Source organism: Magallana gigas, chromosome 9 (genome assembly GCF_963853765.1).
Source record: "Magallana gigas chromosome 9, xbMagGiga1.1, whole genome shotgun sequence".
Taxonomy (NCBI): Eukaryota; Metazoa; Mollusca; class Bivalvia; order Ostreida; family Ostreidae; genus Magallana; species Magallana gigas.
This window is the reverse complement of record NC_088861.1, coordinates 26844108-26859628: the sequence shown is the minus strand read 5'-3', so window position 1 is coordinate 26859628 and position 15521 is coordinate 26844108. Positions and strand designations below refer to the sequence as shown.

The 15521-nt window shown below is 34.3% G+C and overlaps 1 protein-coding gene across 1 annotated transcript; it reads right to left on the bottom strand.

The window, feature by feature from the left end:
• Positions 1-2804: 2804 nt before the first annotated feature.
• On the bottom strand, positions 2805-5768 carry LOC105323131 (tripartite motif-containing protein 2). The gene is made up of 3 exons (XM_066071316.1): positions 5603-5768; positions 5309-5415; positions 2805-4737 (listed from the first exon to the last, which is right to left on the bottom strand). Exons 1-3 carry the CDS (start codon positions 5766-5768, stop codon positions 3034-3036), a joined length of 1977 nt encoding a protein of 658 aa, XP_065927388.1. The 3' UTR covers positions 2805-3033.
• Between the last annotated feature and the right edge of the window lie 9753 nt (positions 5769-15521).

Genomic DNA, 15521 nt, shown 5'->3' with positions numbered 1-15521 from the left:
CTTTTAAGATGGAACTTCTTGTTATCATTATTGTTTGGTAATTTTAAGAACAAATGCTAATCTATTTTATAATATATATATGATTTGATATGAAGAATACGAAGATTTTTTTTAATTTATCTGATATCTTAAACCTTTAAATATAGATCGAATGTCGTTTTATTTTAATTTAGTACAAATTGAAGGTATCAATCAATTTAATATCTTTATAACAAAAATATCACAATATCGGCATGACATCTTTTTATAATAGAGAAATTTTAAACTATCATCAAACGTCAAAATATGATAACAAAAAACTAAGTAATTTTTTTTTTATCAGAAACATTTTTATGTCAAGAATTGCGATTTTTTCCCTTTTTTTCCCATGACCCTATGTTCTGAGAATTTTTTTTTTTTATTATTGAAATTTACTCTACATTTTGGGTTTAAAAAACAACTGCAACTTATCAAATTTAAAGCAAGTCAGAGGGGAGGGCAGGAAGATAGGGGGCTTTCAAACTTATGTTATAGTCGGTATATTTTAGATTATATAATTCAAATGTACAATTGCATGATTGTACATTTATGAATATTTATAACTTTATTTTAATAAATTATTAACCTAAAAAGCTATGTGCCAATTAATATTGACCAGCAATATAATGTATGTATTGCAAATTTATATTACAGAATACCGGTATATTTATACCAAAGGACCCCCGTTATACTTATATCGTCATTATTTTTATCAATTTTTTTTTCATTTTCATTTTATTTTACTTATTTATTTTCATATTTTTATATAGTTACATTTTATCGTTGGTTAGTCGTATACACTTATAGGGTCAAATGTGTGACTACGTACGCCACTGTCATCACTAGCAAACCAAGGACTGATTCACCAGCCTCAGTGGATTGCTGGATGTAGATAAATATACGCAGCTGCTGATGACATCAAAGGTTTAGAACCGCCTATTGTTAACTTGATCTTTTTTTATATAAAGAAGTTAGTATAAGTAAACATGTAATCGTTTAAAAAGGCTAGTTGGTCAACAGGTTCACCATCAGATCTACCTATGAATTTAAGATAAGATTTGATAAGCTATAATGAAGCTATTACTCAGCAAAGAAAAAAATAATATATATCACCCCTTTTATATAGAGCTCTTCTTCTAAAGGAGAGAAAACCCGTCTAAAAATGGCAACGACCATCGAGCTCTCTTAATTGTTGAGCTGTAATTGTAAATAAATTGCTATACCGCACAGAGAGAGAGAGAGAGAGAGAGAGAGAGAGAGAGAGAGAGAGAGAGAGAGAGAGAGAGAGAGAGAGAGAGAGAGAGAGAGAGAGAATTAATTAATTTCTTGTGTACCAAAGATCAAATGGATCATGACTTTTCCGCAATCCGAAAATGGTCGCGAACAAAGCAAAAAGTATATGAATATTAGCGAGAAAAAAATCATAAGAATGCAATGTGCACATAAATGGTTATGAATGATCTACTTTTAACAGCTATAGAAATAGATCTTATTTATTTAAAAAAAACCCACAATATTCTTCACATGGGATGATGCGCTCCCTCTTTTGATATGTTGTTTGAACTAACGTAGATTTAATTTACCTCAAGAAAACGCCTGGGTTTTTTTTTGCTATTATTTTTTGTATTGAAGGAAACTCTTCATTTCCCCCACAATTCATACATCTTATCATACAACTTGTAAATGCCTAAATGACGTGACAACCAAAGCTTGCCAAAAAAAAGAAAATGAAAAAAATCATGATTGTGTTTTCTTGAAGCTACAAGTCGTCACTATATAGTATATACATGTATGTGGGAAGGTGGTACAGTATTCAGTATATTTATATGCGGATCTAGAGGGAATCGGGTTGGGAGAGGGGGATCCGCCCCCCCCCCCCCCACCCCGACAAATAAACTTATCGGAATCTCCTGGACCCCCTCCCCTTCTACTCCCTGGAAAAGTTTCTGGTTCTGCGTAATTCTATGTAAGAATAAAAATTGGTGCCACACATAGTCACGGATTTTCTTCATACTTTTCAGTTTGATAGACTTTAGATTAACGCCCTTTAAAATGGCATTTTTATGCTCATTTAATTAATAGGACTTCTTGCCACAGCAATTTTGTGCGGGCCTTCCAAATTTGATTTGAGCAGAGTTTGCTTGTTGTATTTAGAGGGTTCGATGGTCGTGGCCATGGTTAATGGGTATACTGCATTGGTCTCATTTACAAGAGAAGGTTTACATGTATATATATAAGTATATGTACCCAAGTTTAAAAGGTAAAATGTATTGATTTTTTTCCTTACTAAATTTAGAATGTAAAAAATTTGTTTTTTTTCCTCCTAAATAATAGCTTATACTTAAACAAATCATATCTTAAAATTTTAGGCAGATCTGAGGGTTAACTTGATGACCATCCAGCCTCCTCAATATTAAGAGATACTTTGATCAAAGGGATATAACTCATACATACAAAATAAAACTTATTAATAAATCTGAAATCTATAATATTCATATAAATTCTGAAATATTGATCATAGGCCACTCGATAATGCAAACATTTCTTTCCAGGGGTAGGTCAAGTTCTCCTACCTATTGAAAATTATATAAATTTTATATAAATTTTACATACACATATTACTTTTCTTTATAGTTAGAAAACTATTTACCAAAGAATAAGAAATCTTTGCAATGACAAAAGTCTTTGTAATTATATAAGCAACGATATTAACAAAGTTCTGATAGTTTACATTTATTAACACATATAACCAGTTTATTTACATGTAAAATATACAGATAGTAAGTAATCATATATACAAGAACAATACACAGCGTCTGAATTGTGACATTTACTGTCACCACAGTTTGATAAAACATAACATAATTATAAAATAAACACAGTTTGGTAATACATGTATTTGATATAATCATAGATAGTTTGTTAATGTATTACAACATTTAAACACAATCACTTTATCTACATAGATATTTGATGTTCACTCTGTAGACATGTAATATTATGATCACAGTTTGTTTACATGTAATACTGGATTTTCTTCACTATACCTGTTTCATTTTCAGCCACAAAGAGGTTGTCTCTGGTGTCCACACATAAACCATATGGATATTCTAAATGACAGTTGTCAATGTAGCGGAGGAACTGTCCGTCCTGATCCAGAATGTGGATACGGTGGTTGTAACAGGCTGCTGTCAGGATGCGACTCTGGCTGTCTGTAGTGATGCCGACTGGTCTAAATGGTTCCTTGGTAGTAGAGGGAGGGCCGGTGTAGGTGAACCGGAGTTTGCCGGCCTGATTGACCACCACTACTGCACAGGCTCCATTGTCAGCTACACAGATATCTAGGTTTCTGTTCTCACTGATGTATTTAGTGTAAATATCAGATGAATAGAGAGGTTGTCCTTTGTCATTGTATTGAATCGTTTGTTTCTCTGTGGAGCCAGAGTAACGCACAACTTTTGCTTGTTTCTTATCATCAGTGATCATGACAACCAGGAGGTCACCACAGGAGGTACTACAGACATAGAAAGGCCTCCACCCCTGTAGTCTGATCACTGTCTGTATCTGTGTATTCTTCACTATGTTCACAGTTCTATCACTGTCATCAGTATAAACTAGTTCACCACTCTGTGTCACTGCTATGTCATATGGTATCTCCCCTGACTTGGTTTGGATTGACTTCACTAGTTTACTGTGGAGGTTGTAGAGTCTCATCATGTTGTCCATACCACTCGTCCATACTTCATCATCACTCAGACAGGACACACTGCATAATTCATTAGATCCTCCATACTCGGTGTTTATTTCTGTGATGATCCGTGGTACATCAATGAGCCGTCTGTCTGGGGGAGAGGACTCAGCACCGGGAGAATCCATTGTGTAGCCATGTTCTTCTGTTTTGATGGATAACGCTGACAGAGAACCAATCTGCTGATAAATCTGTTCTTTGTTAATTTTCTGAGGAGTGAATCTTGGTAAGGAAACTGTGAGTTTAGGAGGCAATCTTCTGAATTCAGCATTCCTGGATTTGTAGGTAGAGACAAGGCTGACATCATTGGAGATGAGTAATTTCTTCAGATCAGCAATGCTCTGTGTGATTTCAGAAATGGTGTGTTTGATTTCATTTTCCTGCTTATTCAGGACAACCAGGTGTTTGGATTCCATTTCATCCATGTCACATTTCAGTTTCTTGATGGCAATGTCTATTTCTCTGTGCAAGTCTTCTCCATGTTTGTTTAGAGCTGTTGTTAATTTCTTGGAATTTTTATTCAGATCAGTTTTCTGAACTGGGATGTTAGATGCGATCTCTTGGTATTTAGGATAAATGGTATTTTCTAATTCTTGAAGATCTTTTTTCAAGGCCTCTCTCTTAGTATCTAGTATTTTTAAAATGCCCACTTGTTTGTGTCCTAGATGTTCACCTGAGGATACACACTCCACACAAATAGGAATGTTACATTGTTCACAATGAAGGTCACATAATTGTGTGGAATGTTTGGAACATTTAGGATTTAGTCCCCTCTTCTTAAATGGCACTACTTTGTGTTCTTTGGATTCATCTAGGAGATGTTTTCCAACGCAGACTACACACAGATGTATATGACAAATGTCACAGTACATAGGGGGGCCAGGGGTCTCACAGAGATGACACCGTAACACATCCTGGGCCCAAGTACGGTGGTCCATGGTCAGACACCTTGATGAGATTTTTAATGATTTCTGAAAGAATAAAAGAACAGTTACATGAATGTATTCTATTATTAGCAAACTTGTTTTTATTAATTCTATGTCAGTTTTGTATGTGTAGTCAAAAGTGTTCTCACAAGGATGGGAGGTACGTAGAATCAAGACCCCCCCCCTACGCTCTACTTACTGAGCTATAGGGTTAACCAGTTTCAAGTTGTGTCACTTCCCAATCTCATGCACAGGTCCTGGGGTGGGGGTGATTTTTATTTTTCAAGTTGGGGGGGGGGATGTCAAAGCCCTACTTTTTTAAAATTTTACTTTTGAAAATTATATTACGTTTTTCTATATGAATGGTAGTTTCCTGGGATTCCTGACATCCTGTGGCCGTCAGGATCCGCTCCGCGCTTTCTCCAACTTTTATAGGATTTCTTAGTCGGTCCGTGCGCCCACCCCCCCCCCTCCGGACACACACCAATGGCACTGGTCTAGTTTGTTCGGTAACTGATTGTAAAACATTACACGATGCCCACTGTACAATTTTGATTATGTTCTTCATTATTATTTCTTTATAATCATGTTACTTATTCATTTACAAACTACAAACCTTCAAACTCCCAACATGGCGATTCGGGTATTTTCTCTTCCGGGTCTGGTTACTTGTACAATCGTCACGTGATTTCTTTATATGTAGGTCAATGTGTCGCCTCCTTCCTGCAATGTTCAAATTATATTGTAAACTGTTGTTCGTGATGGGAATCACCAAGAATATTGACAAAGTTATTGTGTAAGAAGTTAAAAACTTTTGGGACGTGCTTAACGTAGAAGGGGGGGGGGGGTCCCCAGGTGCGGATCCAGAAAATTTTCAAAGGTCGGGAATTGAGGGGGAAATTAGGCCTACTGGCATAAAGTTCAACAACGTCATTAGCCACGATCTTGAGTCCACACAGGTGGGAGAGATTTATAGATATTGGGCGTGTTTTGTGATCATGTAAGTACAGTTCATGTATGCTTGCAGGAAGTTTTTCAGGGGAAGGGGATATAGGGGCGGTTGCATGGAGACCCATCTATGATTAGGGGGTCCAGGGGCGAAGTCTTTTTTGCAGTCAAGGGTTTTTAATTATGTTTCCTAAATATTGCAAAGTTGAATATTTTGTCGTCTCTATATATCAGTCTATCTAAATCGAATAGGAATTCTACAATTTTTATTTTTTAAAAATTGCAGTTAAGGGTGTCTAGTTAGACATTTTGTTTTCTAACATCGTGCAAAGTTGAATATTTCGTCGTCTTTAAATATTAGTGTATCTAAATCGAATAGGAATTTTACAATTTTAATATTAAAAATATTTTTTAAAAATTGCATAATAATAACACTTCAAAACGGTGATATGATGTTCTCTAATCGTTGAAATCGTCACGTGTCTGACTAAGGAATATCTACATGTATTTTCTTTAATTGACTTTTTTATGAACAAATCATGAATGTACAAGTATGTGCCTATTACTCAATACAAAAGTTTGAAGAAAAAAGATGGGTGAATTTGGCGTGTAAACTGCCTATACAGGGATAGATAAGATACTATAAATTAAAATATGAACAAATCTTATAATTTCTTCCTAAATTATTCAACATTGAAGACAATGTATATTTGACAAAACATCGATTTATAACCTTTACATACCGGTATGTTAAATATTTAGAATAGGTTGATTTAAACTGGCGTATGCGTGTCAAAACCTCCAAATAGTGTCATTTTTAGAACTTCAATGCCTTTTCTGGACTAGAGTGGGTCTGGGCTCCATATTTTTGTCTAAGTCTATGTAAGGTTTAAAGGAAATCAAACCGCGATTTCAATCGACAAAAACATGGAGAGTTGACCCACTATACTCAGGCACGTAGCATCGTTTTTGAAAGTGGGAGGGGGGGGGGGCAGACTCATCAAAAAAATCTTGACAAGCAAGAAAAAAAAAAAAAAAAAAAAAAAAAGGAAAATTTTTAGTTTCCCAAAATCTTCAAAATCCTAATCCGTGGGGCCAACTCAATGATAATTCCATTTTTTATTGTAAATTTTAAAAACTTTGTTGCTGCCAGAAAAAGTGTGTGTGGGGGGGGGGGGGGGGGGCTACGTGCCTGATACTTTAAAAATATCACTTTGTATCCCAACAAATAAACGTTTTAGAGAAATACTACAAGTCCGTAAATTTCTGGTTGAAGTTGCATTTAACATTTAACAATGGAGTTTGTTGTGACTGAAATGGCTCAGTGGTTAGAGCACCATACATAAGGTAACATTCATGAGCTAGGGTTTTCAGGTTGTGGGTTGGATACCAAAACTTATGAATTTATTTGTTTTTTCTATCGTTTGTTAAAATATTCAAAACTGAATATGATTAGAAATTGTGCTTTTGTAACTTGTAATATAACATCATGTAGTATATTCGGTTGGAAAAAAATTAATTTGAAATTGTTTTTATGACAAAACCAAATGGGTAATTGCGCTATCTTGTTCCCCCATCTTCTTTAAATCCAAATTTTAAGCTATTTAAGGATGAGGAGTTGGAAATGGTATTTACGCAGGATGCTCTAATTCTCTTAAATTTTAAAACAATTGAGGTATATAGTTCTCAAAAACAGATGGATTGGATACTCTAGTTTACATATTGAGATACTATATTTTTTCGACCACAAAATACAAAAAGCATCGGTTTTGAGGCATACATATCTTCAAAATTCTAATCCGTTGGGGAGGGGGGGGGGGGCGCCGGGCTGGCGTAATATATATATATAACTTCAAATTCATTCATAATTTCTTTATTTCATTTCAATATTAAACACACAATCCAAAAAAGGGGGACAAGCTGATTCAACTTTTTATACGTAAATTTAAGAAAAGTAGTTGCTGCCAGAAAAGAAAAGGGGGGGGGGTGATGCTACGTGTGTGTACGACATCACTATAACTATTGGTGCATGGCAAACACCTATCTACAGTTATACAAGTACAAGCAATGCCAAAACATTCTACTTTAAATGCATGTGTATTTTGGGCGATTTTATTTTTAATTCTTTTTTCTTCCTTTTTTTCTATCTCTCTCTCTCTCTCTTTCCCTCTTTTTTCTTTTCTTTAGCATTTTCAAATGAAGGGGGCACAACCTTCTTCTGGATTCGCCTCTGCACAGATATATGTAAAACTGATGTTAATTATTTGATGCTTGTTCCAACAGTAAACAGATATCTGTTACAAAACATTTCTGTTTTTGCGACTTTAACCGGTTTTTTTTTTTTACATGTATTAAAACATCACTTAAACATTTAATTGAGGATCATTTCTGTCTCCCGGGTAGTGGAACTAAAAAAAAGAAACCAAGCTCGACGAAAATTACAATTTAAATAGTTCATATTATTTCCCAACATTCTATAAAAAGTAAAAAAAAAAATAATTACATCAGTCCATTTTTCCCCTTATTACAATTTTAGATTTGATATAATATCACTGAGGAAAATAAGGCGTTATACATCCGGCAACAATGTTAGACTAAACTGTTCTAAAGATGGTAAAAAGCACTTTACTTATAGTTAGGTCGATATATGTGATTTCTGGGAATAAAAAAAACTACACTTGAAAATCCCGAAACCTAATTCCTCTTTCTCGACAATCATGTATATCACAAAACAAATATGAATTGAAAACATTAGAAATAAGAAATTGAGTATGAGTGACATATATCATAGAGTAAAACTTCAATTTGAGAGAGCCATTAAATTTAAAGGTGAGGTGTAAGAATAATTAAGCAATTATAACTAAAGTGAATTATTGTCTTGTTGTACAAAGGGGAAAGGTACATTAATGAATTCTTTTGAAAATATATAAAAGTAAGTCGAATTTTAGAAAAAATTCTTCAACAAAAGTTTGTCAAAAATTCACTCCATGATAATTCTCTCGCGCTTCGGAAAAAGTAGACGTCCTCGTCTAGATGGTTACCGGTATGATTTGTAGAGAAGGTCTTTGTACTCGGAATAGCGATACTTCTGAAGTTCAAAATTCCGAAAACACGAAACGAAGAATGTTTCGAAATATCCCAATGACCGTAAATCCTGCATATATCATACAAATGCCTTCGTCATTCTACGTATGCAAGAAGTATACTAGAACTATCGGTTTGGACATTAAGAGTGACTTGGTAAAAGAACACATTTCAAAGGTATTATATCAAGTTGTCGGTGCATACTAACTCGTTTCTATAAAAATAAGTCACACTTATGTATGAGTACATATATTGTATAATTTGACTGTACCCTGACAGGTGCCAGTGAAATTTAACAACAGATTAACGATAGGCTGGGATACCTCACCCACCACAGAGGCGGATCCAGCAATTTGGAAAAGGGGGGGGGGTCCATTTGATAAAAACCAATATGTGCAAAATTCATCATTTGTCAATAAACAAGGAGTTTTTGAACATTTCCGTGCGTATACAACTGTATTTAATAAACATTTATCTTATCACTATCTATTTTACATCTATTTCAACAGCATTATTGAGCGTTTTGGTTTAGGTAAGGAAGATTTGCATAATATTTAGCCTCAAGAAACCCAAGTCTCCAGCAATGAGAAAGTGCGTCTATGCTTGACAGAAAAGAAACACTAAGAAACAAAAAATAACTCAGACTAATTACGACAAACTATTTTAAAAATGGATATTTTGGTAATTTTATATGTCTATTCTGAACTATACATCGATTTTGATTTCTATCGATTGCCTTCTTAAATAAAGGTCTAAATGATAGGATATGACAAAAGAATGGGGATAATTTATCTGCTGAATAGATGGTACGTGTGTAATACAATGGTAAAAGCAATTGTCGTCCCAGGGAACTTGATGTGACCTCTTTAATGGGTGCGCTACATCATCCGGCACTAGTACAGATGCGATCATATTTAGAAAACTTTTGAAAAGTTGGGCATTTTCATAGTGGTTTACATATAAAACCTTTACACGGTATTTTTGTAACATCATTTCCGATTCTTGGAAACAAAACAAAAAAAAGCTTTCTTTCGTGTTTCATGTGTGTATGAAGGTAGCTAGCATTCCAGAAAAATAGCTTATATATATAACCCGCATAAGCGGGTCATGTAATTTCCTTTGTATATTTTTCGTATGAAAGGAAGTAAAACTCATCTATTATAATTACTTTAGTTAGTTAACTAAACAATACTTTTAAACTTGAGTAAAACGAATGCGTGTACTCGTACTTGAACGTCGTTTTACTCGATGGCATGACAGTTCAAAACTGTATAAACTATAATCAATTTTTTTTTTAAAAATAGAGTAAAAAATACATTGTAGATGTTATTATAAATCTGCGTTTTTTAAGATACTGCTTAATTTCATGTATTTTTTCTTTCATTTTCCACATGTTTACTCAGTGTAGTAAACACCAGATGCTGATTTTAAGGAGTACAATGTACATGTACGTTATTTCGATAAAATATCGATAGGGTTTTTTTTTCATATAAGAACAAAATTATTGGACGCAGTATACGAAATTCTTTAAAAAAGCAATTTTTAAAGCATTTATTTGAAATAATTACAGTATTTCTATTATAAATGGGAAAAATTGCCTTTAAATAGGCATTAACGTTTTCGAAAAATTCATATGTCCCAGAGAAAGGGGGGGGGGTTCCGACTTCCGGAACTCCCCCCCCCCCCCCCCCCGCTCTGGATCCGCCAATGCACCCAATGGTAAAGCATCTCTATTCTCCCCATCGGCGCTGATCGTTAATTTGTTAAATCTCAAATACATGTTAATGTGATTATATAATGGCAGACAATATTTATCTTATTTATGGGTCCTTCTGACATATCGTCATAATGCATGTATTAATTGGTAATTCATTGTAATTGCTAAAATTTAAATATGTCAAAAGGATACTGAGTAGTACTTAAGAATTTAATGAAACTATATTAATCAAACGCAATTCACAGGCCCTATAACCCCCCCCCCCTTTCCCACGCACACACACAAACACTTCCTTACTCAATTCTTATGATTGTATAATAAAAATTAATCATTATTAAGGTTTTATACAGACGAGAATGAAATGAATTGTAAGATAACAACAACAGGGTATTTTATACTACATTTCTAATGCCACAGTGTTTATTGAGATTATTTTGTCTAAACCGAATAACGTGCACCTTCTAACCCAATTTGACTGTGTGAGAACCATCACCTTCTATAGAGAATATAGAGACACAGTGGATCGTCATTCTTGGCTAGCGAAAAGGAAGAACCACCAAAGGAAACAATTTTACTGCTTGAAGATGACAGGAATTTAGGAACACGAAATATACCCTCTTTTATCTCGGGTCTACAGTCATATTAATTCTCAATTTCAGCGCATTCGTTCATCCGAAAACGCTTTTTTAATATGAAATATCTTTAAGCACGTGTTTTTTTTCTCTGTGGAAATTAGTTTCAGACGGACTTTGAAGGTATCAATAATTGCAGACAAAAAATAACACAGCATACTAAAGCGGGTTAATTATATACTGTATTTTGCTATTTATCTTCATACCCACATAAAACACCAAAGAAGACAAAATAACATCCACTTATTATGACATTTACAGCTGTAATGATAAAATAAGAGGCCCATGGGCCACATCGCTCACAAGAAAACAATAGCAATAACTGATCAAATCACGTTTCATCGTTGGATACCCACGGGTGATCGCGTCTTTTAGTAAAAGACGCAATCCCCCGTGGGTATCCGACAATGATCACCTTTATGGAGTCATATATAAAACAAATTGACAATGTAGTAGAGAATATCTTGCTTAAAAAGATTTTTTTTACAAATATTTATTGAGCACAATTTAAAATGCAAACGCTTTAATGACGCTTTATGGCACTTTCATACATAATAATATGACAAATTGTAGCATTGCAGTTCTTTCAAAGAATATTTCTAATACACATTGAAATTCTTATTCTTATTTTTTTACTTGAGTTTGGTGGTCATGTTTTGAAAAATTTAAAATCTAAACTATATTCCAGTATTAAAATTTGAAGCACTCCTTGGAGCCCAGTTATGGTTAAGAGGTCACAGTTTGAATAATTTAAAATCTACAATTTAACAGTATGATTGCATAGTTATAAACAAAGAACGAACAGCCGGTTTTTTGGTATAAGTGAAGGTTACCATAATGGAAACTACAACTGTCTGCTTGCGTCAGTCCAAGCAAGTCCGTAATCTGAATGTAACATGAAATAATTCTAGTAAAGTCGACAAAAAGTACTGTACAAAACAAAGCACAAATCAAAAAAGTTACATGTGATATATTTAATAAATAATGAGATTTTTTAAAATAAACTACACAATGCATTTGAAAGCGATTTTAATAATGAATGTTCATATTTATGCATAAAAATTGATTTACCGGTAACTAGTTAGATTATGCTTTTTCACAATTGTACATGTAACGCACTTGTTTTCTCCCCCAGAAAATACTCAGTTGATGACAAAATATTAAATCCTCTCTCACCATATTACTCTTCAGCTGTATTGACATGACTTGAATCAAAGTGAGCCTGGTTCTAACAGTTACCTACGATAACTGATGTCTTCATCACTGAAATCTCAGATCCACTCCTCATATCCATGATATCAGTCAGACTCTTTGATGAACAACTCTATTGGTGAAAATCTACATAAAAAATAATATGCTTCTCTCTCAAAGCTCACCATAGGTCCAATAACACTCTCCTCCTCTCATCCCCCCCCACACACTTACACTTCGAGGGTCTGTTTCTCTGTGGTTACTCTTCGAAGCTGTAACTTAGTAAGAAGACTTACACCATACATATATACATGTAGGGTCATACATCTCTACATACAGCTGCTCTTCTGGGTGTTAGTGTCTGGTATGTTACCATGAACAGTGACGCCCAAGACACTTAATGAAGATGAGGCGGCCAAAAAGGATGTAACAGTGTTACAGAGATTAGAGTTTTCAGCAGACCTCATCAGTCTTGGGCAGTCACAGTTCAATGCCAGCAACCAAACCTTAAACAGTGTTAGTAGATACATTTCATAGCCTACAATGAGAACAAAAGACTTATTTAGAACTTACAACTATTTTTGTAATAAAAATATGCAATACAATTAGGTTTAAAAAGTTACAAGCAGGTTCTAATCAATAATTATTCATATGTTTTTATATATTAAATGCTTACACTGACACTTTCTAACCAATATTTATTAACATATACATGTATTTATACATTAAATGTTTTGTGTCTAGGTACACACTGACCAGCATAATAAATTTGCATATCCCTCATATTTACATTTCAGTGTTATTGTCATAAAAATAAATATGATAAACTTACCTTACAACATGTTGTTATTTTACATTGGGTTCATTGGGGATAAAGATGCACCCCCATTACAAGTCTTGTTAGAGGAAAAACTATGATATGGGTTGACAGCTGCCCCTCTCCGTGAGTTTACAGTATGGTAGTGGGATCTGCATAACAAAGTAATGATAATGTCAGTAAAATGGACATAAACATCATTGATCCGTTGTTTGGCAATTCAAAAAATGTAATAATTCTGAAAGGTCCATGTTAATTTTATTGCAATCAATACAACAAATTACACTATATACACACTGAGAGAGAGAGAGAGAGAGAGAAATTTTATAGGAAATAACTTCAGAGGGGCATGGTCACGATTTTGGTCAAATTCTATTTTTCTGTTATTATTATTTATATTGCTTCAAGAATACATTTCTAATGATCAACTGAAATTTGAGTGCCCGTTAATGAGTTTTAAGCAAGATACAGGGCTCACAATTCTTTGTCATGTAAACAAGGCTCGTGCCCTGTTTTTGTTTACATAGGTTCAATATACCAGTAAAAAATCTTTTCAAGCTGATTTGTCTATAGTTTTATTTATTTTAAACATAAATAAACAGTTCCTAATGACTCACACATTCATTTTAGGTCTAAAACTAGAATTTTCACTTCAACATTTAAAATGTAAACAAAAGCTTTGTTTAAATTGCAAAGAATTGTAAGCTTTGTAACTCGCTTATAACTTAACAAATGAAACTCAAATTTTGGTTGCCTATTGAAAATGCCTTGCTAAAGCATTGTTAACATTAAAATCAAAAAATTTATTTCTGATCCAAATCATGGCGATGCCCCTTTAAATTAAAGTAAAGACTAAATATTAGTATTTCAACAGGTCCCCGTCCCCCACCTCCCAACCGATGCATACATGTATCTTAACAATTAAAAAAAAAGGACCAGGCATAACTAGTATGACTGTGACATCACTTGTGTATGTATGTGCATGTACTGGTACATGTAGGTCCTACCATGACGGTAATTGACGGCCAGTAGAATCTCTAACGTGTACACTCGAATGCTCTGTTCGGGTAGACTCGCCTTAGCCGCCTCCTCCAGAGTTCCACAATCACAGTATTCCATAAACACCAGCATTTCATCCAGACCTATAATATATTGGAAGAAAAAAGTGAGTAAGCCGACATATCCGATACAAAACTATACAAATTGTCAATCTGTTCTGCTGTAATTTAAAGCTACAGCAAGCAAGTTACATACCGGTATGTTATAAGTAATGAATAAATTATTATATTAATATAATCTTTTTATTTATAGGTATTGACAATTTTGAAGCAACCTTTGATTATCCAATCACAGTTTACGTAACATACAGTATTATATCATTGCTACAAAGGCAGTGACCATGCAAGGTTAAACACTAATTTTCATTGGTTGAAGTGGACATTACACATTTGGTGATATTATTCAAGATTTTGATGAATAAGGTGTTCTAGCAGTCATGGGTATGAAAGAGCTATCCAGATATACAGATGCAAGACTGTGGTTTGAGACAATGTGTTCGCCAAAAAGCGTTTTTTTAACCTCTTAATAACATTTTTTGGATTAAAAAGATCTGGTCATGAAAATTAGGCACATTGAACTTGTTTATCACAGAAAAATTGCAACATATATAGAGGTCGGCTTACAGTAATTGTATTAACAAAGAGTCAATGATTATGTGAACAGAAACTTGTACCTGCAAAAAGGGGGGGGGGATACTCACAAAACCCACAGAATTCTAAATCCTTTAAATATCTGATGAATCCAACATATCAGTAACAAATCCTCACCCTGTGGACTTCAACTCCGTGATACTGCACCAAGTTTGGATGCTGCATGCCCTCAAACAAGATAATTTCATCAGCCAACTCCTTCATTTCATCTGAAAGAGCAATACTGAGGCTACGGATTATGAGTCAGGAGTGCCAAGTTTTACTTACCGTAATCTTGTGTAAACAGGAAATCAACTAAACCACTAAAAATATTTCTGCACCACAAATTACATTTAATAGAGTGAAAATTTCATTATTTTCTCTTAATCTGATGTTATTACGACAGTCATATTCATAGCATATGCGCAGATTTCTGCGCAAAGGTGTGAAATCTTGAATTGGGTCCGTAGTCCTTAATTTACAGTATCAGAGAACACCAGACATTACCTTCAGTTCTGTCAAGGATTCGGCTATGGCTTGATGACAAAATGTCTGCGCAAAGGTGTGAAATCTTGAATTGGGTCCGTAGTCCTTAATTTACAGTTTCAGAGAACACCAGACATTACCTTCAGCTCTGTCAAGGATTCGGCTATGGCTTGATGACAAAATGTCTGCGCAAAGGTGTGAAATCTTGAATTGGGTCCGTAGTCCTTAATTTCCATTATCACAAGAACACCAGACATTACCTTCAG